Here is a 25862-nt window from a genome sequence, read left to right on the forward strand (position 1 = left end):
CATGCGAGACTTCATTGGGATTTGATACTCATTGTTTTTAGCGAAGGATTCTTAGTAACTGTTTAAAAGCAATTGATTTAAGTTATTGATCTATTTTCCAGACCTGTGCACGTGAGTGGATTGTAAAATCTTTTATGTAAATGTGTGCTTTTATAACCATGGTGGACAAGTTCCTGGAATTTCTTCTCTCATTGAGGGATTGAATTCTAGAGCTTCCAATACTAATAATTTATTTATTTATTTGACAGCGAGACTGCAAGAGAGGGAACACAAGCAGGGGGAGTGGGAGAGGGAGAAGCAGGCTTCCTGCCGAGCAGGGAGCCCGATATGGGGCTCAGTGCAGGGCTTGATCCCAGGACCCTGAGATCATGACCTGAGCCGAAGGTAGACGCTTAACGACTGAGCCACCCAGGCGCCCCTAAGAATTTATTTTTATGCGTTTCCTTATTCTGGTCTCATTAAAGGAAAGATATATTAACTTTATTTCCATTTTTATTAATGGCTTTTCCATATCAAGATTGTGATAGTCTTTAAATATTTAAACACATGTTCTTGTTTAATCCATATACTACCTCTTTTTTGTCATTTCAACTGTTTCTCCCCTAGCATGTAGATTATACAGCTGCCTTATATTAGGCTAAGGTAATATTTAGTTTCACTTTTTTCTCCCTGCCGTATCTAACTGTGCATTCTTTCTCTGTTTTCCTTTGACTCTAGATGTTAAAGTGGGGGAGAGAGAGTGAGTCAGCTTCAGGCTGTGCCTATGACCCTCAAGTAGCTTTTTCTCTCTTCTTTTTTCCTCCTGTGTGCTTGTCTGCCCATGAATACTGCTGCCCAGGGCGATGTTAGGGGTATTAAATTATGGGGTAGTGGGGGAGGAGCACTGATTTAGCACTGATGGCTTGGGTTCAAGTCTTAGTGTTCCACTCATTTGCTAATAGTCAAGTAAATCAATTGGTATCACTAAGCCTCAAAAAAATGTATTAAGAACAGATGAAATATAATCCACTGGTTAAGAGTTTGGCTTCTAAAGACAGACAAACCTGAATTTGAGTCATGGCTCGCCCCTTGGTGGCTTTGTGGACTCGGGCAGGTTTCTTTACTCTTCCAAGCGTCAGTTTCAGCTTCTGTAAAATGAACAGTACTTACAGGTCTGTTTTGAAGACTCTTGAGATAATGCATAGCAAGTGTTTAGCACAGTGCCTGGCACATTCCTAATGCCCAATAAATGTTAGCTGTTAATATATGTGAAAGTGCTTTGTAATTCCTGTTAGAGATAGTGGAACAGAACCCATATACACATTCATTCCGGGCTAAAAATGTCCACTTCTCCTTGCCTGTGAAATCACAAAGAGCAGGCCAAGGGGCTAACTGCAGGGTAGGGTCATCAAGACCAAAATCAGCATCACATTGTAATGCTTTTTTAAAAAACTGTGGTCCAGGGCTTCAGGCATTTTACAGAATAATCTATAAAACAAAGTTTAACAGTTGGATATTGCAGCCTCTTTCATTTAATTTTAAGAGTAGCAACAGATTGACTCCAGAAATACCAGGCAGAAATCAGTTGTACAGATAAGGAGCTTTGCTAAAAGCTTGGCTCTGATACATGCTCATGAATACCTAATTATGCCATGCAGTGTAATCAACCAGGGAGACTACAAAAGAACAGCAAGTCACATCAAATGATAAATCATTACTTAAGTAATGCAGACAGCATTAAGGTGCCTCAAGTCAACAACAACCTTAAAATCAATAGTGTTGCAAAGGAAGCATCCATGTAGGACAGATCAGCTATCTGAGAACACCTCTTGTCGCTTTCATTTTTGTATGCTGGGTAATGAGAATGACAGTGCCTTGGACCTACAGCACTGTCTTACTGTTTCATAAAATCTGTATGTATGTGCACACATGTATAAGCATGTACATGGGGTTGTGATGTTAAAATGGATTTCTTATTGTGGATTGTGATTTTTTTTTTTTTTTTAAGTATTTGAAGAGGACTGTTGATCTCTGGGTATTGCCAACTCTAATCTGAAATCTTTCTGATTCTCCTCCTCACAGTGACTACAATATAGTCTTATTTAACGTTCCCAACTAGAATTCTTGCGTCCAGTTTTTTCCCTTCTAGTCATCTCGTACAGTGCCATAGGAGGGCTCTTGCTAACCCCTGAATATGATCATTTACTCTTTTGCTCTAATAGTTTCCCATTCTTTTAAGAGAGTAAAATACAAACTCCTTGGCTGGAATTGCCCCCAGGTAGAACTTTATACCCTCAGGTTCCTTAGCACATTGTACCACACCTTTGTTCTGTTTCTGACATTTTTCTACCACTCGGGCTGTAGGCCTCTGGAGCAGAGGAGGGAGACTTTCTTTCTTTCATATTCCCAGCACCTCCCTCTGTGCACCTAGAAAGTGCTCAGTGACGTTAGCTGACTGCTCCCTATGGAACTGGATTTAGGAATGTGTGTTTGTGGCTAAAACTGTGATGATTGGTCTGTCTGTTTCTTCTAAAGAGAAATGGCAGGTTTTTTAAAATAAAAGGGAAGAGTAATGTGTTTAGACATGATGCCTTTGGCTCTGTTTTCATTTTCTATACCTAAAGGAGAGTAAAAAGCTTATTATAGGTCTCTCAGGCTTCAGTGCCCTTGCATTTTGTAAATATTAGACACATGTCTAATTTTGATGTTTTCTTAAATTTGTTCACTATGTACAAAACATTTGGACATCTATGCCCTTCTTTGTAAAAAAGCTTATCAACCTACTTGCATTTTATTTTGCAGTCCTGTACATCCTCACATGGCTTTAGTCAAATGACTCTTCCTGACCTTGAGCTCCTTTCCTGGACTTTAAATTGTTTCTTTTCTCAGCAAGTGACAGGCCTGATAATTAAGCTGTGCCCAGGGTTGCGCACTGTATCTACAAGGCTATAGGCTGACCTTGGGTGTCAGCCTAGTGAGCCTGGTGATGACCGCCACAGGCACAAACCCACAGAAGGTCAGATGTCCTATGTAGCCCCTCCCAGACCACCTCACCAGACCCTCTCCTCCTTCCCTCTGCCACCAGGTCCCTATGTTTTCATGATGTCTTTGGGCTTCCCAGAGCCCCTGCCTTGGTATACCTACCAGGATCCCTCAGCAATGTCCGTGGTCCACAATGATTGATTTTCTTTCTCTTCTTCTCCACCTCATCACAACGCTTAAGCCTTTAGCGACTGCCACTGAACCTGTTTCCAAGAGAAAATAAATTCTGGTAAAGAAATGCTTACATCGTTATGATAAGATCATATAATTATTACTTCTTGTGGTATTTTCGTATGTTTAACAGTCTGCTTGATATAAACTAGAAATCTCTGATGGTGTCATGTCAGGTGGTCCAGCTGACTTGTTTGGCCAAAGATGAGGCAGGGAGCCTGCACATGGCTTTCGGGGAAGAGAAGGAGAGTCATGCCTTGGAAGTTTACTTCCTATCAGAAAATACCGTGTGCTAGGTGCTGTGTTTACAGTCATGGTCAAGGTGTGAGGCTGGAGGATTCCAGTACCATGTTGTGCTGCTGCAAATGGCGTGCCTCCTCTCTAAAACTATAGACATAATGGGTAAAATAGTACCATCCCCATCCAGCCCAGTTGTTCTAATATCTGTGCATGAAGAAAAGTGGAAATCCTTTTGTGCCAGCAACAAGTCAAAATCAAAGCCAGAGCAGTAAGTTTGGGCTGATATAACCATGGCCTTCTGGGATTTCAGTCTGGATACAGATCCTAGGAATTGGGTGCTGAGTTTCTAAGATTTACTCAGGATGAAAGATGTAGTCTCATATGCATATAAAGCTTGGGACCTGGAACTGAGCCCCTTACATGAAGCCTGAAGCTTCAAAGAGCTATTCTTCCCTGAAAGGGGGATTAGAAAACTCCAACCATAAACAGTGAGGCGACGAAGAAACAAGTTGGAAACTTGGTTGGGAGAAAATAAAGTCACCCATGAGAAATCAAAGCCCCAGGCCCATTCTGTGAGTGGGTTGGCGGTCCAGATTTATTCTACCCAAGTGACTTGGGAATCCCTGAACAAGAAATAAATGTAAAATTCAGAAGCATTGAAACCTCTAGGACTCTGGCAGAAGGAAGCACATTGGACACTTTCTCGTAACCACCAGCTTATAAGACACACATTGCTGCTTTTCCTCTCCTCCACTTTAACTCTTAAGCCTTTAGTGACTGCCACTGAACCTGTTTCCAAGAGACACACAGAGCCCATAAAACAAACAACCCCAGCAAGATGGGCTCATGTTCAGAGATTACAAACCGTGTATGAGGAAATCAGGATGAGAGAGAGTAAGCAGATCCAAGCTGGACAATTAGCACTCCCAGAACCATCTGAAATAACTATTAAGTTACTGTGTTTAAAATGGTTATGGTCATAAAAAAGAAGGAATTGGACCTTTAATAAAGAGATGGGTTGATGTGATAAGTGATTATTTAGATTTGTAAAAGGACTAAAAAGAACTTCTAAAAGTGAAAAATAGGACCATGAGGATCCAACCCCAAGGGATAGGTTGGAGAGCAGAGCAGATTAAATACCACTGGAGAGAATTAGAATTTGTGACATGGAGGCTAGAACGAGAAAATTTTATAGCATATTCGGAAGGCGAGGACAGACAAGGCGAGGGAAAACAGTATTTGAAGGAATGACTGAGAGTTTTCAGATGAAATAAGCACACTGACTCCTGAGTAAGTGTAAATACAAACAAATCCAGTCTTAAGCTATAGAGAACATCAAAGACAAAACTTGTAAGCAGCCCAAGAGAAGATATGGCACCTGTCCTCAAGGAGTTTGAACTCTATAATAGGAAGTACACAGAAGTCAATAAGCAGTAAAAATAGTGCGGTAGAGTCTCTTGCAGTGAGAGGCACAGGACAGGCGTGGAAGGACTTCCTGGAAGTGGTGTCTGTACCCGGAGTTTGGTAGGGGATGAGCATGCGGGGCCAGGGGAGGGTTCAGGGGACCGTGTGACTCTCTCAGGAAACCGGAGACTCTTCTGGCTGATTGTGTTGATGACCATCTTCTTAACCTGCAGGCAGAGCTGGCTTCGCCACCACAGGAGGTTCTTTTCTTTTTTTTAAGATTTTTATTTATTTGACAGAGAAATACATAGCGAGAGGGGAACACAAGCAGGGGAGTGGGAGAGGGAGAAGCAGGCTTCCCGCGGAGCAGGGAGCCCGATGTGGGGCTCGATCCCAGGACCCTGGGATCAGGACCTGAGCCGAAGGCAGACGCTTAACAACTGAGCCACCCAGGCGCCCCACCACAGGAGGTTCTGTCTGTCCCGTTTCTTGGTAAAAGTGCTGTCAGGAAAGTCTAGATGCTGAGCATTTAGTAAAAGACAGTATTACACCGCACGATTTTATAGACCGGAAGAAGTGTTTAAGAATGGTGAGTGATGGGCGCCTGGGTGGCTCAGTTGGTTGGGCGACTGCCTTCGGCTCGGGTCATGATCCTGGAGTCCCGGGATCGAGTCTGCATCGGGGTCCCTGCTCGGCGGGGAGTCTGCTTTTCCCTCTGACCCTTCCCCCTTTCATGTGCTTTCTCTCTCTCTCTCATTCTCGCTCTCTCAAATAAATAAATAAATAAAATCTTAAAAAAAAAAAAAAAAGAATGGTGAGTGATAACCAGGCTCTTTTTCTCTGAATGAATGTGACACTAAAGGGTTTTTTGTTTGGAAACCAAACAAAACCGGTCAGCAGTCCACACGTGGCTGCCATCCTCACGTGTGGCTCGCATCCATCCAGAGGTGGGGTGGGTCGGCCCAGGACTGTTACATTGCTTAAGTCATCAGCTCCAGGGCAGTGGAGGATATGGTGAAGTAGGTGGGCCTTCACTTCTAATGAGGTAGAAGAATAAAAAGGAGGATCTGAGGACATTTAACCGAGAGCAGGTGCTGAGAAGGTGAACCTCACCACATTACTTATCCCGTTGACTTCATAGGACTAAGGAAAGGCCTCACGTGAAGCTATGTAAAGGCCAGTATTGTAACAGAATGGTTCGAGAATCTTTTTAAAAGGCATTCTGTCATGTGGCATCCTCTTATTCAAGTTCAGTTTAATAAAGTTACAATATGTACCAGAATTATCTTATATAGAATAACAAATTGACACTCAAATGATGCCAAGGAATCTTAATGTTTTATTCAGAGTATTTCAGAGATGAATAAAAGATACAGGGAGGTGCTTCCAATTGCCTGAATCATAAATCACCTGCTCCCTGTATGTTTGAAAGAGGCTGCTCGGTGTCTCGTCCCTAGTAATCAAACCTGCCCCATTATAACTGCGTATTTTGGAGCTGGTTATGAGTACAGAAGTCTGTCCACACTCCCACTGCCTGTAATACACATGTGAGGTGGACATCTTTGAGGTTTGATAAAGGGTCAGCTCAGAGTATGTATTGGGCAATGCCAACAGTGTAAAGATGGGGAAGTTTCTTAAAGTCTTAATAGAGGCAACTATATTGCTCCTATTTTGACATTAAGTTGAGACTGTCATTCACACTTATTGCAATCTTATCTTCCAAGGGATTTCCACCCTGACGAGGTCCTAGGATTTCAAAGTAGAGGGCTTGGCAGACTCACTGAGATAAAAGTTGGAAACGCATGAGTTACTAGCTTCTATTTCTGACATACCAAGATACTTAATAAGCTGTTACATTTTTTGTCCTTAGTGTTTCTGTCTGTAGAGCAGTGCTGTGTTCCTGGCCGCCCCACAGGAAAAATGGCATGATGAATTAATAAGTAGTTATAGGAAGCATATATGTGAGAATGGTATTTTCCTGCCCTTAAGTTAAAAATAGGTGATTACATGAAATGTTAGTCATTTAAATGTGGTACATGGAAAAGAAATAAATTAATAATTGTGCAGATGACTTAATAGGAACTGGACTAAATCCAAAAATAAAGAAATCTGCATAGAGAATTGTTCAACAGAGCCAGCATGTGTTAGATACTTAGCACATGCCTAGCATTTTGTTGTGCTCATTTCAGAGGCTACGGAAGAAAAAGAAAATGTGATTTCTTTCCTTGAATTACTTATGTAATCACTGAGTAGACAAACAGATGTGAAATCAAGAACAAGTTAAGACAGTGTGATTAAATGTCAAAATGTAGATTGTAGGGGCGCCTGGGTGGCTCAGTCGGTTGGGCTTTTGCCCATGATCCCAGGGTTCTGGGATCGAGCCCCAGCGTTGGGCTCCCTGCTCAGCAGGGAGTCTGCTTCTCCCTCTTTCCACTCATGCTCTCTTTGTCTCTCTTAAATAAATAAAAAAAAATTTAAAAATGTAGATTGTAAAAACCCTCAGAAGTCAAAAGAAGAGCAGTGAATGTGGGAAAGATGTCTTGTGGAGTGAGGTGGGACGTGGGGGGTGGGACCTAAGTTGGGTCCTTGAAAGGTTGAAAAACTTAAGATTTTTTTTTTTAACATCTATTTAATTTATTTATTTAGAAAAAGATAATTTTTTATTATTAACATGTAATGTATTACTTGTTTCAGGGCTACAGGTCTGTGATTCCTCAGTCTTACACAATACACAGCGCTCACCACAACACATACCCCCGCCAGTGCCCATCACTCAGCCACCCCATCCCACCCCCCTCCACTCCAGCAACATTTATTTTTTTCTTAAATATTTTATTTATTTATTTGAGCAAGAGAGCACGAGAGCGGGGTGGGGGCAGAGGGAGAAGCAGACTCCCCTGCTGAGCAGGGAGCCTGACATGGGGTTCCATCCCAGGACCCTGGGTTTGTAACCTGAGCTGAAGGCAGATGTTTAACCTACTGAGCCACCCAGAGGCCCCCAAAAGATTGAAAAATTTAGAAGGGAGCAGGGAAAACATTCTGGGCACAGCCTGAGGTAAGAGGCAGGAGCCCTCTCAGCCTGGAGAAGGGGGTTCTTGGAGAGTCCTGGAAGTAAATATGTATAGGTGAATGTGGCCCACACTGTAAAGAGCTTTAAGTATGGAAGAAGGAAAGTTTGAATCGGGTGCCTGGGTGGCTTAGTCAGTTAAGCATCTGCCTTTGGCTCGGGTCCTGGGATCGAGCCCCACATTGGGCTCCCTCCTCATTGGGAGGGGGGTCTGCTCCTTCTGCCCCTCCCCACCGCTTGTGTGCCCCCTCTCCCTCCCGAGAGAGGGAACACAAGCAGGGGGAGTGGGAGAGGGAGAAGCAGGCTCCCAAGGAGCAGGGAGCCCGATGCGGGACTCGATCCCAGGACCCTGGGAACATGACCTGAGCCGAAGGCAGACGCTTAACCGACTGAGCTACCCAGGCAGCTCTGCAGACTCATTCTGATAAGAGAATTTAGTGAACTCTGTGGGCAAGAAATGTACCTTGAAATTAATTCTCTTTGGTTTGAGAGAGAAAAGGACAATTGATACATAACAGTGTTCCTACGGTTCATAAAGTTTTCAACCAAACAAGCATTTTTAAGGGGAAGTGACTATTTTTAATATTAATATTTCCTTCAGATTTTCACTCAGAGCTCAAAACATCAGAGGTGCTATTTAATCTCAGACACTGATGGTTGGGAGGAGAACTTTTAAAGGGGTAAATATATGATGGGGGCTTTTTTGGTTTTCTGATGATACTTAGTCAAACTAACAAAGTGCCTCCCACTCCTTAAAGAGTTTTTTAACATTAAGAAGAGGAATCTTACTAAGTAAAATTACTTGCCCAATATGATAGCTATCCATATTTTATCTTCCTTTTCTTAAGATCCATAGGAGGCCACAGTCTCCACCAGGATGCAGCCATGCCCTGCCTCTCCTGCTCATTTCTTTTTTTCTAGTCTCTATGCCTAAACTCCAAGCCCTAAGAACAGCAGATGGATGGATCAGGCTTTTAATAGGTGTCTGAATCCTTCAGTCTTAGGTTTTACAGCATTTCTTAAGCTACTTAATTTCCCAGAAGGACTGCTCATGTGTGTTACTGCTGCTGCCAAGTGTATGTGTTTGTGTGTACCCTGGTGTACACGGGAACTTGATAAAATTGTGAACTTAAAAAATTGCCGTGACAGATTTCACCTTTAATTTGTTCTATGATTAAGATACAGCTGAAAAGAAAAAGTTGGTATTGAAAAGAAGCATACAGGGGCGCCTGGGTGGCTCAGTTGGTTAAGCATCTGCCTTCAGCTCAAGTCATGATCCAGGGTCCTGGGATTGAGCCCCGCATCAGGCTCCCTGCTCAACAGGGAGCCTGCTTCTCCCTCTCCCTCTGCCTCTCTCCCTACTTGTGCTCTCTCTGTGTCAAATAAATAAAACCTTAAAAAAAAAAAAAGCATACATGTAATTTTTTTGTTTATTGTAGTTCTACATGTGCCTTAAAAGTAGAGCCTTTCCTAAGAGGAATTTTAAATTGAATACCAGGGCATAGGGTGTGTATGGGTGTGTGTTTCTGTGATAAATCCAAACGTGGTCTTCTGGATCTTAGAGTTCTTTAAATTCTGAAAGCTTAGAGACTGACTAATAAGCCAAATCTCTTTAGTGGGGTTTATGTTTTCTTTGGAAAGATACATATGAGAAATCTCCAGAATCATTGGAACTTAAGTAAGCTTCAACTCTCTGACCCCAAAGAAGTTTAGACCAAGTCAGCGATGGACCACCAGTAGCCTTGGCATCCCTTCAATTGTAACGAAAGTAGTTGCTTATTATATCTCTCCAGCGTTCCTTTTTTTAACCTTGACCAATTTACATTTCCTTTACTTCCGTCCTCCTTTAAAAAGTCTTTATTCTTGGGGCACCTGGGTGGCTCAGTCAGTAAAGCATCTGCCTTCGGCTCAGGTCATGGTCCCAGGGTCCTGGGATGGAGCCTGCTTTTCCCTCCCCTCCGCCTGCTTCTCCCCCTGCTTGTGCTCATTCTCTCTGTCAAATAAATAAATAAAATCTTAAAAAAAAAAAAGTGTCTATTCTTCAGTAAATAAGTGAGTGGTTACTAAATGATATGATTGGATGGAGACATTGGGTTGCCCTGTGAATATATTCAGGGAGCTCTGTGTTAGATATGTAGTAGCCTGAGAATGTGTCATGCTTGAAGTATTTCTTTTAAGGTACTCTTCTGTAAATGTTTGGCCTGTTCTTCTCTGTTCTGGAACCTACTAACATAGGAGTCAGCAATACCATGCTGTTTTAGGGAATGCAGGGTGCTCATCAACTCTGTCATTTGCTTGTACTTAACCTGTCTCATTTTAATTTAGTAACATTTTTCAAATGCCAGGTCCTGTGCTAGGGGCTAAGAATTCAGGCAGAAAAGATTCAGGCCCCTCCTTCAAGGAATGGGCTCACAGATTCCTGATGGTTTGTCTCAACCCTTGACCCCTTTGTCTTTAGTCTTTTCTCTTTGATCCAGTGATTTAAAAATGACTCATGCTCATTTTTCAAGTTTGATTTTTTTTTTTTTTTTTTTTTTTACATTTCTTGTACCCATTAAGTTTCTCCTTTTAAAATAATTGAGCCAGCTTCTGTGTCCTTTTTTGTTACTGTATCTGGATCTGCAGCCTTCTAAAGTAATTCATGTTTGGAGAATCCCCCATCCATGACCTCCCCAGTGAGCCACATTGCTCTTACTCCAGGTGCTGGTGATGAAGCAGTTACACTTTGATCAGTTTTAGGACATTAGTGTGGTGGTGGTTTTTTTTTTTTTTTTTAAAGCCCTTTGCCTTGACCACGTCAGTGTTTACCCTGTTGGCCCTATGGCACAATTTACTGGTTGTCAGCTTGCTCTGTCCGTAACTACATAGTTACTGAGGATTTTGCATTTTACGTTACTCATCAGTAGCCATTGTTTGACCTTTTGGACTCCTCTAGATAAATTTGTCCCTCATCTGATTTTAGTTGGTTGGTAGAGTTGCTTTATGTATGTAACACATGGTCACTAAGTAAATACTGCTTAATGATTAAAGCTATAACTTTAAGGGAATATTAAGTGGCCCTGACTAACCTTGTTTTGGAGAAATGGCAATAGAATCCCTCACCTTATTCTGATTTTCTCCATTTTAAAAGAAGAGTGCAGTCTTTCAAAAGGAAAGGAATTTTGCTATCCTGGAATGTAAGGAGGGCACATATCTTTTCACTTATCTGTGAACGTTAACAACATTTATAGCGTACCTCCTGGGTGGAAGAAAAAAAAATACCACTTAAATGCAATTTTTATCATGTGAATTTCAAATGACGATTTGATGACACTCCTATTTTAGTCCTCATAACACTCTCAATTCCTGTAGCTCCTGCTGGCAGCTTGTGAACTGTCAGGCTAATGCTAAATTACGGAAACATTCTGGACATTCTGAGTGCCACTTGGCAGTGCTCTGCAGAGTTGACCCCCTGTGTTTGCCTTCCAGCACCCAGTGCTTGACGAGCCGATTGCCGAAGCGGTCTGTATTATCGCAGACACGGACAAGTGGAGTGTCCAGGTAGCCACAAGTCAGAGGAAGGTGACGGACGGCATGAAACTGGGCCAGGATGTCTTGGTCTCGAGTCAGGTGTCCAGTTTGCTCCACTCCATTTTACAGCTTTACAAGCTTCACCTCCCTGCTGATTTTGTAAGTACTTGTTCTCCTATCACCAAAGAAAGATAGTTACCACACTTTTAACAGTACCTTGATTATAAAATCATAACCCCAAATGTTTTGTGTTTCATATAGTTGGACATTAGCATAAGTAAAAATAGAACATGCAACATAACACCAGCAAACAGGGTAGATTTCAGTAAAAATAGCTCGTCCATGAAACAATACACAGTGACATGGAAATCTTTTTGAATAAGGTATATGGTAAAGGAAAAAAGCTATGGGGGAAGGGATCAGGCATAAAAGGAAATTTAAAATCTTCTTTTGGAGAACTCATTAGTTCTCCTTTATCGGATCAACATCAAGCAGGCCAGTTTCTGAAGGGATTCTAGTTCCTTTTGTTCAGGAACCGTTCTCCTAAAAGTGCTAAGGATAAAACAGAATATCATTTGTATAAACACAGTTTTGAAGTACTATACCCATAGACGATGGTATCAGTTCCTTTTTAAATGGGATTTTTAAAAATTGACTTCATAACATTATATTAAACATAAACTAGAGCCCATAAACTCCTAGGAAATGATTAACAGCTCTCCCCCAGGCATTGGAATGAATGTAGAAAACAGATACTTTTCAATGTATGTGTGTGTGTGTGCAGAGAGACTGAGAGAAAATGTATTTTGAGTGGGAGGGAGAAAGGTCTCAAAAGTGGAAGAGAGGCTCAAGGGCAGAAAGCTAGGAGAATCGTTAAGTGAGCTGACCGACCTCAGGGATTTGCGCTGAGGTGGGAGAGCACCCACCTTCTCAGCTCATTCCCCCCTGCACTGGGTTGCCCTCTGCAGTATACCCCCAGACCGGAGTATCCGTCACCTCCCTTCTGGCCTCCACCACAGATACAGAGCTACTTAATAACAAAGGAGGAAGCTAAATATTAATTGCCTACAGTAATGCAAATGGAGTGGTAATTTTCCCGAGTTCTTCAGACCTACAGTTGCACCACATTCCTCAGAAAGTCAAGAGTTCTGTGGCCTTCAAGATGGTGATTTGAAATACGGCGTGGTTGTCCTCTAAGCTGTGGCAGTGTGGCACGGTAGGGAGACCCCTCAGTGCAACTGGCTTCAAGTCTAGGTTTTGCCATCGATGAGCCTTGTGAGCGTCTCTGAACCTCAGCTTTCTCACTTGTAAAACGAAGATAGTACGCGTTCGACAAGCATGTTGTGAGAATCCTCTGAAAATTAGGTCTGAGATACTGCTTTTTATTTTTTTTTTAAGATTTTATTTATTTATTTATTTGTGAGAGAGAGAGAATGAGAGATAGAGAGCACGAGAAGGAAGAGGGTCAGAGGGAGAAGCAGACTCCCCGCCGAGCAGGGAGCCCGATGTGGGACTCGATCCTGGGACTCCAGGATCATGACCTGAGCCGAAGGCAGTCGCTTAACCAACTGAGCCACCCAGGCGCCCAGAGATACTGCTTTTTAAAAAACTGGCAAAGCACTCTGCCAATATGGGACACTCTGACAGCCGGTGTACAGCGGTGGCCAGTGCGTGGCCTGTAGAGCCCAGTAGTCTGGGGTCACTTTCAAGCTCTGCTCCTTCCTGTGTGACTTCTCAGAGTCTCAGTTTCTATATCTGTAAAGCTGAGGAGGTGATGGAGCTTACCTCGTACGGTTATGAAAATGAAATTAGATGATTCAGGTAAAGCACTTGGAACAGCGTTACATGTCATGAGTTCTCAGGAAACAGCTACTATTAGAGTGATTGCTAATAAATAGTATCATGAAACAAATTTACCAGCTGTAAAGACTGACAACAGCTTTTCACCAGAATCTTTATTTGGGCTTTAGACTGAAGCATACTCTTGCAGGACCTCTGTCCCAGGGGGTAATGTGAGAAGCACTTCCGGGTTATGATGACCTTACTTTTGTTCTATATTTGCAGGCAGTTTTTCTTCCTAGTAGCAAGCTGCACCATGCCGATTTAGAGGCTGAACTCTCTTTTTCTGTAAGGAAAGAAAGATACATTAGATTTTATACTTTTTTTTACTATTATAAGTATTTGCCGAACTTTCATATTTTATTCTGTAACACATAGCTACATTTGACATCTTAGTTATCCAGACAATAAATTGCTATAGCTAATTCTTTTTACTTTGTTTGGATAGCAGTATGTTTAGTCACTTAATACTATGAATGACTTATTTAACCTGACAAAACCAAGGTCAAAGAAAATTTCATCTGCAGTCTAAAACTCTCCTTAAAAAAATTACTTGAATGAAACACAACTAAATGACTATTAGAGCCTTCAGTATTTTCGAAAGGAAAAAGTGGCTATTTAAAATTTCAGAAGTTAAAAATTAAAGAAATCCATCTCAGGAATAAAATCCCAGAAAGGGGAGGGCAGAACCCAAAGCCGTTCTATTTGATAATCAAACCTTTTATTAAAAAAAAATTCTAAATGATTTGATTTCAAGTTCCATATAGACCAATGTTCTCTTTATTTCCACATTACAACATACAGTTTTCATGGGGACTATGAAGACACCATAAATTAACCATTTAAAACAAAGGATGCCACATAATGTGAATGTTCTTTTTAATATTTTATAACACTCTTATTAAAAACTTTGTATTTACTCCATAAGGAACTGAAAACTTAACAGGAGATCCTTTTACCACCTAACTCTGTTTACTTGGAGGAACATTTTCATGAAAATTGGTGAAATCCTCCTTGCTTTGATTATTGCTCTTAGTTCCTTACCAGTTTTTTTCATCCACTCCACACAGTGCATTTAAGATTTTAAGCCAGTGAAAAACTGAAAAGATTGCATCTCGAATAGACACTTTTTTCCTGTCACTGATCAGCCCAGGTGGTCAAGATCAACATTTTCAAATGCATCTGTTAATCTTTTTACCTTGAAAATAACAGGCGTAATGGTCTAGAAAAAATTATGTATGATGGAATTACCCTTGCCAAAGCCATCAGGTGTCTTACTGAAGATGCTTGGATGCCTCTGCCTGCCAAATGCAAAAGCATTTGCCTCTGGTGAAAGACACAGATGGTTGCTATTCTCTAAAAAATGAAGTTGGACACATTTCCAAGGGTAGAGATGTCCTGAGAATAATTGCCTTTTCTTTACTGTTATTAAAGACCTAGTTAAAATACACTCTTGAGAGGAAAAAAAATTTTTAAAGTAACCTTGTTCCATTCACTCTGCTGTTGGGGATGCATTTCACCGAAATCATGTGAGCTATAGGAAAACAACAAAGATACTCCTTAAACAATTATTTCTAGTAACAAAAACTCAGATTGCCATGTGGATAAGTAAATAATGGTAATTCACATTCTCAAAAATTATTTAATGATAAAAATTACATTGATAAAGATTTATTAATAACATGGGGAAAAGATTATTACAAAGATTTTAAAAAGTAGGAAATAATTGCACTTACAGAATGAAGCTATGTTGCTTTTTAAAAAAGACTAGCAGATATGTATGAAGATCTTAGTAGTCATTAGAAAAAGTAAACTGTTGTTTTATAAAAACCTTTTCTTATACCTACCACTGGTTTGATATGGTTTGTAATTTTTAAGTGTGTTGGGAAGGAATGAGATTATAGCTGTGTCCTTAGAAATGAATTAAGAGAATTCCAGCTCTTTAGAATATTGGCAGAGACTTGAATCCTAGCCCTCATTGTGAATGTTATTGGCTTCACAGTGCATCATGCATCTTGAAGATAGACTACAAGAGATGTACCTTAAAAGTAAGATGCTGTCCGAATATCTTCGTGGACACACACGAGTCCATGTGAAAGAATTAGGTGTCGTACTGGGGTGAGTTCTGCCACTGATTCCCCCTGTGATAGGGCTGACCCTAGCCCCGCACCCACTGACCAACCCACTTAGCCTGTGTCACCCAGAACCTGCGCGCCCCAGTGCCCCACTGAAATGTTTGGGGTTCATGAGATGTGTGCCTCAGCTGCTTCCCATCTTTCTTATCTCTGATACTGGAGTTTCATACCCGCAAACAAATGCAGAACTCTCAGCTAGTGGTACTTTATGTTAGTCTCCTCCCTGGATTATTTTATGCTTGAAAGTGAAAAATTTAATCCCATTCTGCCTGCCCATTTCTAGTCATTTCGGTGAGAGATCGAAGGCGCCACCTATCAGACATGCAGCAGAGCTTGTGTTTACATTTCGCTCCCTGGAGGAGGCAAGAAAGGCCTTCTCCTGGACTCTCAGGGGCCGCCTGCATGTCCACAGGGTGACCATACTTCCCCCTCTTTCAGTAGAAGCCCCTTGGAAGAGGAGACATACTGATGTTACTGACAGTGTAGATCATCTTCCGAGGGTTGGGTCTTGGCCATACCTTCTCTCAGAGAAGAAATGCTGACTTGTGTTACTCTCTGCTTAATGTTTCAACAGAGAACTAACAAAAAGACATTGTGTCTATGGGGAATTGACCCGCTTCCCTGTGATGATGATTCCCCTAATTTGGGACAAGAAATTATTGTGTCTTTAATGTCAACCTTGAAATTCTCTATCAAGCCTGCTAATCAAAATATTATTTCAAGACTTGGGCCTTTGCATTCTTGTCAGACTTTTCATCTTTCACACCCAGGATATGACTTACTGTATTGTTTGGCTCTTGGCATTTCCTGTCATACATTTTTCCCCCATACTTTATTCAAAAAAATGTTTTTCCCTTTTGAGGCATTTGCTTTGGCAGTTAACTTGCAGTTATCTTTGTTGCTGTTATTGTTGTTCTTAGTTGTTTAGATCTCTTTACCAGCCTCAGACTTGAGTCCTGCCTCACCAGGTTTCCATTGCCAGATGTGTGCCTTACATTTCTAGGATCTTCACCTGGACCCTGACTGGCAGGTGTCCATCGACGCTATTAGAAGGATCATAAGGACTTATTATCTTCCTCATCTCTCGGTCCTCTTGGTGCATTATTAGTGGGGGTCACATCCAGCCTCGCTCTAGCCCCTTTCTCTCCTGGTCAGAGCTAGCAGCACAAAAGGTACTGAAGAACTTCTTATCTACCCTGAAAGGAGATCTGTAGGCAGCATTACTGGAGAAAGCATAGAAAGTTCCATGAAGTAATGCCAGCTACCTTTTTAAATTTTATTTTTGATTTTTCATTTTTGGAATTCAAGGGAAAAAAAAATAGGACATATTCCATGGACTGAAGCAGTCCTAATTTTTTTCAGGACATTTGGCAGCATTTAGCCAGTGACCATGCTGTATCCGCCTCTGCTGTAAGAGAGGCAGCCAAAGTCACGTCCATTTGATGCTATGTTGTCTCTTGACTCAGTATCTATTAGTGTCACTTTGCTCCCAGAATCTTGTAGCTCAGATGCTTAGTGAGGATCTGAATTGTCTAACCAATTGAACAAATCCCCAAGTTTTTAGAAAAACTCCCACCTTCATCATTTTCCTAAGCCTGATTCCAGCCTAGGTGCGGAATCTCAGTACGCGTTCAAGAGCGCTGACTGGAAGAATGAGGAGATCCTGGAGAAGACGTTAAAGTACAACCCAATGATGTGGTCGAGGAACATAGAACACTTCTGCGCTTAAACTAGGCGACCCCAACTGTGGGAAGAGCAGCTTTGTGTCCCCACACACATGCACACACAGCAAACCTGCATCTTTTTTCTGTGTCGTCAGGTGGCGGCCACTGGGAGATTGTATTAAAAGAACAGGTTTAGCATCTTTCCATCTCTTACTTTTTTTTTTTTAAAGATTTTTTTTTTATTTATTTATTCATGAGAGACAGAGAGAGAGAGAGAGAGAAGCAGAGGGAGAAGCAGGCTCCCCGCTGAGCAGGGAGCCCGATGCGGGACTCGATCCCAGGACCCTGGGATCATGACCTGAGCCGAAGGCAGACACTTAACCATCTGAGCCACCCAGGCGCCCCCATCTCTTACTTTGTCATTAGTTTTAAGCAATGATCTGGCAAGTTTGGTACCTAGCAATAATACTTTCCTGTAAAATCGTGCTACTTTAATATTCTTTTTTTTTTTTCACCATTCAGGATTGAATCCAACGACCTGCCTCTGTTGACTGCTATTGCCAGTACTCATTCTCCTTACGTCGCTCAGATACTCTTATAAGCTAAAGCTCAGGACAGTTCTTCCTTGGAAGAAAAAAAAAATCAGATTCTCAACTGAAGGTGAAAGGAATAAGCTCTCTGTGACGTCAAAAGCATGAGAAGAGCAAACAAACAGTCATTCCATCACTTTGTTTTGTTTTGTTTTGTTGCTTTCAAGTGGATGCTTCGTTGGACGACTTAGGTTTACTTGACATAATGGCATTTATGTTTTTCGTGAATACTCTTTGGCCTTTTGTTATCCATGAATCAACAGAGAGAGTGACCTTTTTGGTAGGAGGAGACATAAACACTACACTAAACACTAAGCTGCTGGCACAGATCACCGTGTGTGTTTGGGCGGAATGACAAGGGACTTGGGAGCAGGGGTAGCTGGTGTACATACCATTCCAGTAGGACAACGTTTCGGAGTTTAAGCATGAGCTCTCCAAAGTGGAGAACGTGCAATTTGCTACTCTAAGAAGACAGTCAGAACAAGGGATTTGGATTCCAGGGCAGAGTTTGCTTTTTACAAAAGGTGAAAGCAAGCAAGCCACATTGTGCCATCTTCCGCTCCAGTGGCTGTAGGCATTACTGCCTGACAAATCAGGAAGGAGGATCGACCTTTGGGCAGAGGGTGCTGTAGGGACCCACTGTTTCCACACCTTCTTGGAGTTTACCTTGTTGCAGATGCAGCCACAGGTAGGTTAGAGACGGACTGTTGGTGCAATAAACCCAGGAATCAGTGTAGCATCTTAATCTCATCAAGATTTAGTTCAGAGCGGCAGAGTACACAGTCTGGTACCATGTTTTATCCTCATACTTAGAGCTTTCAGCAGCCTTTTTTAGGAGAGGCCACTTACCAAAGTTATTTCTATAAGCTCACAAGAGTGTTTCTGTTGCTAAATTCTTCCAGCCGAAGCTTCCTGTAATAGTTAATACAAATGACTATTTGTACTTTCAAAGGCACAGCTGGCCTGGCGGGAAATGAACCTGCAACAGTTCAGGACGACTAAGGAAAGGAGTTAGTTTGTACATTGACCAACAATCCATAAGTGATCTCAGTTTTTACATTATCATCTCTGTGCCTTCTAATCTTTTAAGTCCTTCGCAAAACACCTCTCCAGAAATTAACTTACCCATTATAAAATCTGCCAAAATGAGGGATTATTAGCATAGTTCACTTTTTCAGAAACCTTAATTTTTTGTTAAATGTAAAAGAAACTTCACTTAGTTTACTGGCCATGAACTCTGGCCATGTCAGACTACGTACTGATGTCCAGGGTAAAGGAAAAGACTTTTCAGAATTAGATCGTGAAAAGACAGGCGCTAATCTTGCAAATCAGAACATTGTTAGCACCTTGCAGATCTTGAGTACAGTTGATTATAACCAGGCTCTGATTTCCTTTCACTGCTGTGTGAATTAATTCCGGTCCTTGTCGTGTACACTTTTGTACCTAAGATTATGAAGTAACTTCCCTTTTAGGGGTTAGAATGACTTCAGATTTTTTATTTGATAAAATCCTGATTGTAAACCACCAAGTTTATTCTTTTACAAATGCAAGTTAATTGTTTGTTTGAAAGAGTAAGCCGCAGTACTAATGGAGAAAAATAGGTGTAATAATTCTTTAGGAATAGGTCAGAACTGCTGCCTTCCCGTCTCTTTTTATGATGTGAAATGTAGGTGGGTGCATTAAGGTTCTTAAGATCTTTAATTTGTATTTTATGTCTTTCTTTTGCAAGATTGAAGTTTTCCATCCTTTTAATGTTTATCTTATTTCCTCTAACATATGAGTTTGGTGGCTTAAGTCTCTAGTTCTGTGACATCACTGCTTGCTGTTACGTTACACAGAGAATGAACCTCACCTGTGGCTCAGCTCACTCATTATTTGTTTCTCGTTAATGTGTGAATAAATTATAATAGCTGATATTACATCATTCCTATCTGTACCAGTTTAGAGCATTCCCCTCATCTCTCTTTCCCCTTTCCTTGTTTACACGTTTTGAGCACTTTCCCTCATTCACCACTTTCCAGGAATTCACAGAAAATAACTAGATACAAAACCAGTTTCATTCAAAATGTGTATACATAGCGGCATGTTGAAAATTAGACCCGTGTGGGGGGAAATTGAGCTTTAAATGGCTGATTCTAAACTCCATACATCAAAATTTAGCCCAGTCCTCTCAAAGCCTGAGAAAATTTAATTTGCCTCTATCTACTGTTCTAAAACTCTCTCTCGGAAAATGTCTGTTGCAAAACTACAGGTGGGTCACGTGTGGGGGTTGTCCCAGTGACACTCAGGATTCCAGTCAGAACCTAATCCTCACGTCTGTTGCCTACAGAAACAGACCAAGAATGTTGCTGCTCTTTTGTAATCCTCCTTTAAATAACACTCAAGTTTTGTTTGTCTTAAATTCAACCTCTTCCCAAAAGTGGAAAAGAAAAAAAAATCTCATGGAATTGCGTTGAGATACACCCACTCACACCACCTGGTGGCTTCATTCTGTCGTAGCCCAAGAGGCAAGAAAGGGATCCCACCCTCTCCCAATGCCCACCTCAAGAAAAAAATTAAAATTAAAAAAAAAAAAGAAAGAAAACTACCTCAGTTGACAGGATGCCACCTTTAGGGTTTCTTCAACTTTTAAGTCTTACCTGTTGAGTGTAACTTTTGTAGCATCTTGCTTTTTTAAGCAAGCCAGTGAGGCATGACAGAGCAGAAGTGTGTAAATGTTACTGTGACGGACCTCTTTCTAGCATGTTGCGGTTTTATTTTTAATAGATTGACGAGTGATATGAATGTAAAGATAATTGTGTACGTTTAAACATGACAATGAAAATTTAAAATGTAGCTTCCATACTTGTGCATAATTCCAAAGTATTTTATTTTTATCAGTGTTAAATAGCTTTTTGTACAGGCTTCAATCCATTTTTCTGAGGTGTGCTGTTTTTTAATAAAAGTAACTATAATCTTTTCACATCCCATGGAACTGCCGTTTACACATCACAACTTTTTAAACTTACCATATTTTTCAAAAGTAACTTTTTTGGAGGGAGGAAGGTCCCCACTTGCTAAGTGATACTAAACTGTTGTTTAGGCTCCTATAATTAGGTCCTGAGATTTTATAAAAAATTTAGTCTGTAGCTTTTTAGGTTCTTCACTAGAGTTGGTTGTACATAAAAATAAAGAATATAAAGTGACCCTAAAATTCTTTTAAATGTCTGGATTTTCCCACTAATATGTACTTTTGAAAGTATTTTGTTCATGCATACTTTCACCATTAAATTGAAAAAATCTTTAGCTTCTCTTGGTAAATGTGAACCATTTGTTTTTTATTGTGCTGTGGGGGAGGGGATATTTTAATATAATATTTACCTAAATCAAGCAGCCCCCTCTGGAGTGTTAATTTTTAAATGTCAAAATTATGGTGACCATATATCTTGGGAGCAAGATTGCAATATGCTTAAATTTAAGTGGTGTTTAAAAAGAAAAAATTCTGGGATTTGTTATTATTGAAGCTCCAGGAAGACACATTCATAGGACTTTATATTTTTGATCAGGTAAATAGGTATCAATGTCAATGTATAGAAATTTTTTCTTAAAACTTGTTCATGTATTATTTTGACCCATTTTTCTGTGGCATTTGGTGCAATAAACCTTTTGAACTTATCTTGAACATTTTCCTCGTACTGCATGTGATTTGTTAATTTAATCTTAGCTCTTAAAAACTTAGAGGTCTCATTTCCATTAATTCATGCCGAAACGAGTGGTTATATACGTCAGTGATTTTCAGCAGGGATGTTTTGGAAGTGTAGGGACATTTCTGGTTAGCATAATGGTGGGTGAGAGTTACTGGCCCATAGAGGATGGGGGCTGAGGATGGTAAGAGAAATGTCTTGTAATGTATGGGACACCCCACAGAATGAGGAATTGTCCCCCCTCCTGCATGACTTTTAAATGTTCTGCTGGACATTCATGTGGGTGAAAAAGCTGCTTATAATTATCTAAGCTAAGAATTTAATTCTGCTTTACATAAAAGCCCAATGTGTTTTTCACATGATTTTAATATATGCTGAATTTTCCAGGAATGCCACCCGTTGTATAAATCGAGGGAAGATTTTACGTTGTAAGATTCAGGGTTTTTACAAGAATTAACATAAATTTGGAAAACAACATTAACAACAGCTACTACGCTAATGAATTTGAGTCCTTCATTTGTAATTATGGCATTCATGGAAACTACATAGAGATGCAAGCCTCTGCCTGCTTCATTATATTTTCTATTCTAATCTAGTGTTTCAGTGTCTCCCTATTAAAATACGTTGTAATATGTTACTTTCTTAAATAGTACATCTAGGGCATTATATTGGTTTGTAATGAATTATGTATGTTAATTATGAATTTAGGAAAGTAAGGGGCATTATATAATATTTGCTATGTAAAGAATGAGATCATCCATATATATATATATATAGTCTCGGGGAAAAAATGCGTTTAAGTAGAACTTTTGTAACATACATAATGCCATACTGAATTATGTTATCTAAAAGACTACAGGGAGAAGGGTATCTGGGTGGTTCGGTCGGTTGAGCATCTGCCTTCGGCTCGGGTCATGATCCCAGGGTCCTGGGATCGAGCCCCTCGTTGGGCTCCTTTCTTGGTGGGGAGCCTGCTTTTCCCTCTGCCTGCCACTCCCCCTGCTTGCGCTCTCGCTCTGACAAATAAGTAAATAAAATCTTTAAAAAAAAGACTATAGGGAGAAGTAACCTTAGGTATTTCAAATTCCTTTTTGGATTAAATGAAAATTTCAAAGGTGTTTTCCATATTCCCTCAAGCACTTTAAAATCATGCCATTGATAAAGAACTTACACACACACCACATTGCTTTTTGGTTCCCTGGTGTGGGGACAGTTTTGTCAGATGCTTTATATGTGTTTAATCCTCACACCTGAAGGAGATAGGTACTGTGATAGTTAAATTTACGTGTCAACTTGGTAAGGCCATGGTACCCAGATATTCGAATCAAACACGAATGTGGAAGTTGCCGTGAAGATATTTTTTAGATGTGATTAATATTTGTTTTTTATTTTTTAAGATTGATAATATCACCTCATTTAATCCTTACCCATTCACTCAGCCATTCAACAAATATTTAGGTGCTAGGCACTGGTGGAAGTGCACAGGACAGCGGTGGAAAAAGCAGTCCAAGTGGGATCTTTCTGGTAGCTGAGGGGGCAGGTGGGAGGGTTGCAGGGTTATAGACAAATCACCTATAATAACATGGGGGCCTGTGCCAGCTACCGGAGGAACTGGGAACCAGGTTGGAAGACAGAGGGGCCCCCTCCGCTGGGGGTGGAAGGGGGGGTTGCTCAAAACAGGCCTCATGTTAGGTTTTTTTTTTCCTTAAGATTTTATTTGTTTATTTGACAAACGAGAAAACGAGAGAGCACAGGCAGGAGGAGGGAGAGGGAGAAACAGCAGACTCTCCCGGGGAGCAGGGAGCCCGATGCAGATGTGGGGCTCAATCCCAGGACCCTGAGGTCATGATCTGAGCCAAAGGCAGACGCTTAACCAACCGAGGGAGCCCCCAGGCACCCCCCCCCACCCATGTTAGGATTTATTAGGACCTGGTTTTCAGCGAGGAGATGAAGGTTCAGAGAAGTTGACTGACAAAAACACTGCTTCTCCAGAGTGCTCCCGGAGGGCTGACTCCTGCCAGGCAGTGATTGCCACAGAGGGCTGCAGAGCTAACCCGTCAGGAAAGTAAGTTCTTTAGGGTCCCCCTAAACTCCATGCTTCCCCCCACAAAACAACTGAAAGAGCGATCATCCCCTGCCCCACAGGAGAGAGGGAAAACCGAGGCCAGGGGAGAGTCCCACAGCCAAGGGCCAAGGCAGGGTCAGGCGGGCACCGGATGTCATCTGCCTTCAGCAGAACCGTCGTGTTCCAGGCCTCGCTCCTGCAGACCCGTGCGTCCGACCCGCACCCCTTCCCCCTCCAAGGTCCACGTCCTGTCCTTATGGCTTCCCTCTTGTAGACTCCATCAGTTAGCATGGTCTGTGCTCCAGACACAGGTGGTGTCTTTGGACAGGATGAGGGTCTCAGGTCGGCTGCCTGGGTTCAAATCCCGACTCGGCTGCCTACTAGCTGTGTGACCCTGGACCAATTTCTCAACCTCTCTGGTCTCGGTTATCACAGCTGTGAAGTGAGGGTGATAATAGCTTCAACCTGCTCTAGGGTCCTGAGGATCCAAATGGACCCCGAAGACTGCTGCACAGTGCCTCTGGCTCGCCTGCTGTGCGAGCTGGGTTCTCTCCCCGCGCGGGGCACAGACCTGAAGAGCCCACTAGGCTGAGAGCCGGCGGTGCTGGTCTCACCGTCCTCACACCTAACCTCAGGCTTTGGCGGAGAACCAACCTGGGAAACAGACGCCCCAGGTAAAGCCAGGGAGAGGGTGAGGGGCTCAGTGACGCGAGGCGAGAGGGGAGGAGGGTCGGGTAGAGACCCGCGCAGAGTCGCGGCAGTTCCCGCCCCCGCCCTAAGTTCACCCTCCGCCGCAGGTCGGGCCCTGCCTGGTGGCCCAGGAGGAACGCTCCTGTGGCCGATGCACAGCTCTGACCCCGAGGCTTTCTCGGAGCCCGCGGGCCGCTCTCATCCCGCAGCAACCTACCGCAGACCGCGTCCCGCCCCACAACCCCAGTCCTCCTGCCTTGGGCCGGGAGCCAATGTGTGTGCGGGGGTGGGGTGGGGGCGGGGGGGCCACCAGCATCTAGACCCCCCCCGCCCCGCCCCCGACGGGCCGCTGTAGGGCTCCGCGAGATTAACATTTAAATGAGTAGATTTAAAGCAAAGCAGATTACCCACCATAATGTGGGTGGGCCTCATCCAGGCAGTTGAAGGATTTAAGGGATTGCGGTCCCCAGGGCAGAGGGAATTCTGCCTCCTGACTGCCTTTGGACTTGAGCTGCGGCCACTCTTGCCTGCGTCTCCTGCCTGTTGGTCTACCCTGCAGATTTTGGATCTGCCAGCCTCCACAATCGTGTGAACCAGTCCTTAAAAGCAATCTGTCTGTCCATCTTTTTGGTTCTATTTCTCTGGAGAACCTTGACTAATACAGGTACTTCAGATATCAGTCAGATGATATATATATATTATGACCCCCAAAGAGGAGCTGGGTAGTCAGAATATTGTCATACCAGACTATAAGGAGTAGACTTTGAAGCAAAGATCTTTAACACGATACGGATTTCAGAGTTATCCTCTAAAGACTGACAGGCAAGTCACAATAGTCTTTGGATATACGGGGAGATGTGGGAGAACAGGAAAAGCATGAGTGAGAACTAACCCTCTGGGATGACAAGGAAGGAGGTGACACTTCATTCACAGTGGGAGAAAAATGCCTCCTTCCTGCTGTTGTGTATTAATTCCTAGAGCTGTGTATCTCCCTCTGCTTTCTGGGGACCCCAAGTCATCAGTTATCATCCCCTTTTCTCACCTGCAAGTGCTCAGTCTACAGACTTTTTCTATTCAAAGTGTAAACAAAAACTGTTTCTCCCATGTTTTGTCCTGGGTCTCCCTGCCTCGTCTTGATCCCAAATTTCTCTTCCCTTTGACAGCTAAGTGTTTTCTAGAGAGGTTTACTTGGCACTCACTTCTTTGCTTCCTACTCATCTCTACTTGTTGCCCCCTGCCCCTCCCCACCCCCCACAAATTCTGCAGTGTGGTTTGGCCTCTGCTTTTCTTCCCATGGGGAGAGCTGCTGAGTCTACTTTCTTTGTGTCTCAAATGCATCACCTTTTCTCCTTTCTCTTGCCTTCTTTCAATCCCTCATTTCTCAACTGAGTTACCAAAATGCCTCAAAACTCATCTCCCTGTCGTATCAAACAGGTCTAAGCAATCTTCCAGGCCGAGGTCTGAACCCTTCCAAAATGAAAGTTTAATACTGTTACTTCTGTTTGCAAGTCAGCCCAGTAAAATCCAAGTTTCTTGGCACCGTGCACTCAAATGCCCCAGCTGGTTCCTCTTCCCCAGCCTCCTCACCAGATACCCCTCTTTGCATGCTATTATCCAGCTGGATGAAACCACCTGCGCTTCCCCAAAGACACTACATTAACGTTACCTTTACCCTGCTGTCCTTCCTTGTCTCCCTCTCCCCTTTGGTCCAAGCCCCTCCTGTTTCTAGTTCAAACTGCGATTCAGTGTCAAATCCTCAAGCACCTTGTTACTCAAGGTCCTG

At 42.3% G+C, this 25862-nt stretch overlaps 1 protein-coding gene across 5 annotated transcripts in view; it reads left to right on the top strand.

Moving 5' to 3' along the window:
• Nucleotides 1-21302, top strand: part of FNIP2 (folliculin interacting protein 2) — a 138314-nt gene extending 117012 nt beyond the window's left edge. For all 5 annotated transcript variants that reach the window (XM_025874383.2, XM_025874385.2, XM_025874382.2 and 2 more), the window contains 3 exons: nucleotides 11372-11572; nucleotides 15255-15370; nucleotides 17574-21302. In XM_025874383.2, coding sequence (XP_025730168.1) covers nucleotides 11372-11572; nucleotides 15255-15370; nucleotides 17574-17652 — 396 coding nt within the window. In that variant the 3' untranslated portion in view covers nucleotides 17653-21302. The remainder of the gene's footprint in view (nucleotides 1-11371; nucleotides 11573-15254; nucleotides 15371-17573) is intronic.
• The last annotated feature ends 4560 nt before the right edge of the window (nucleotides 21303-25862 follow it).

Source organism: Callorhinus ursinus, unplaced genomic scaffold, assembly GCF_003265705.2.
Source record: "Callorhinus ursinus isolate GAN/ISIS: 27379988/994484 unplaced genomic scaffold, GSC_fseal_2.0 scaffold4, whole genome shotgun sequence".
Lineage (NCBI taxonomy): Eukaryota > Metazoa > Chordata > Mammalia > Carnivora > Otariidae > Callorhinus > Callorhinus ursinus.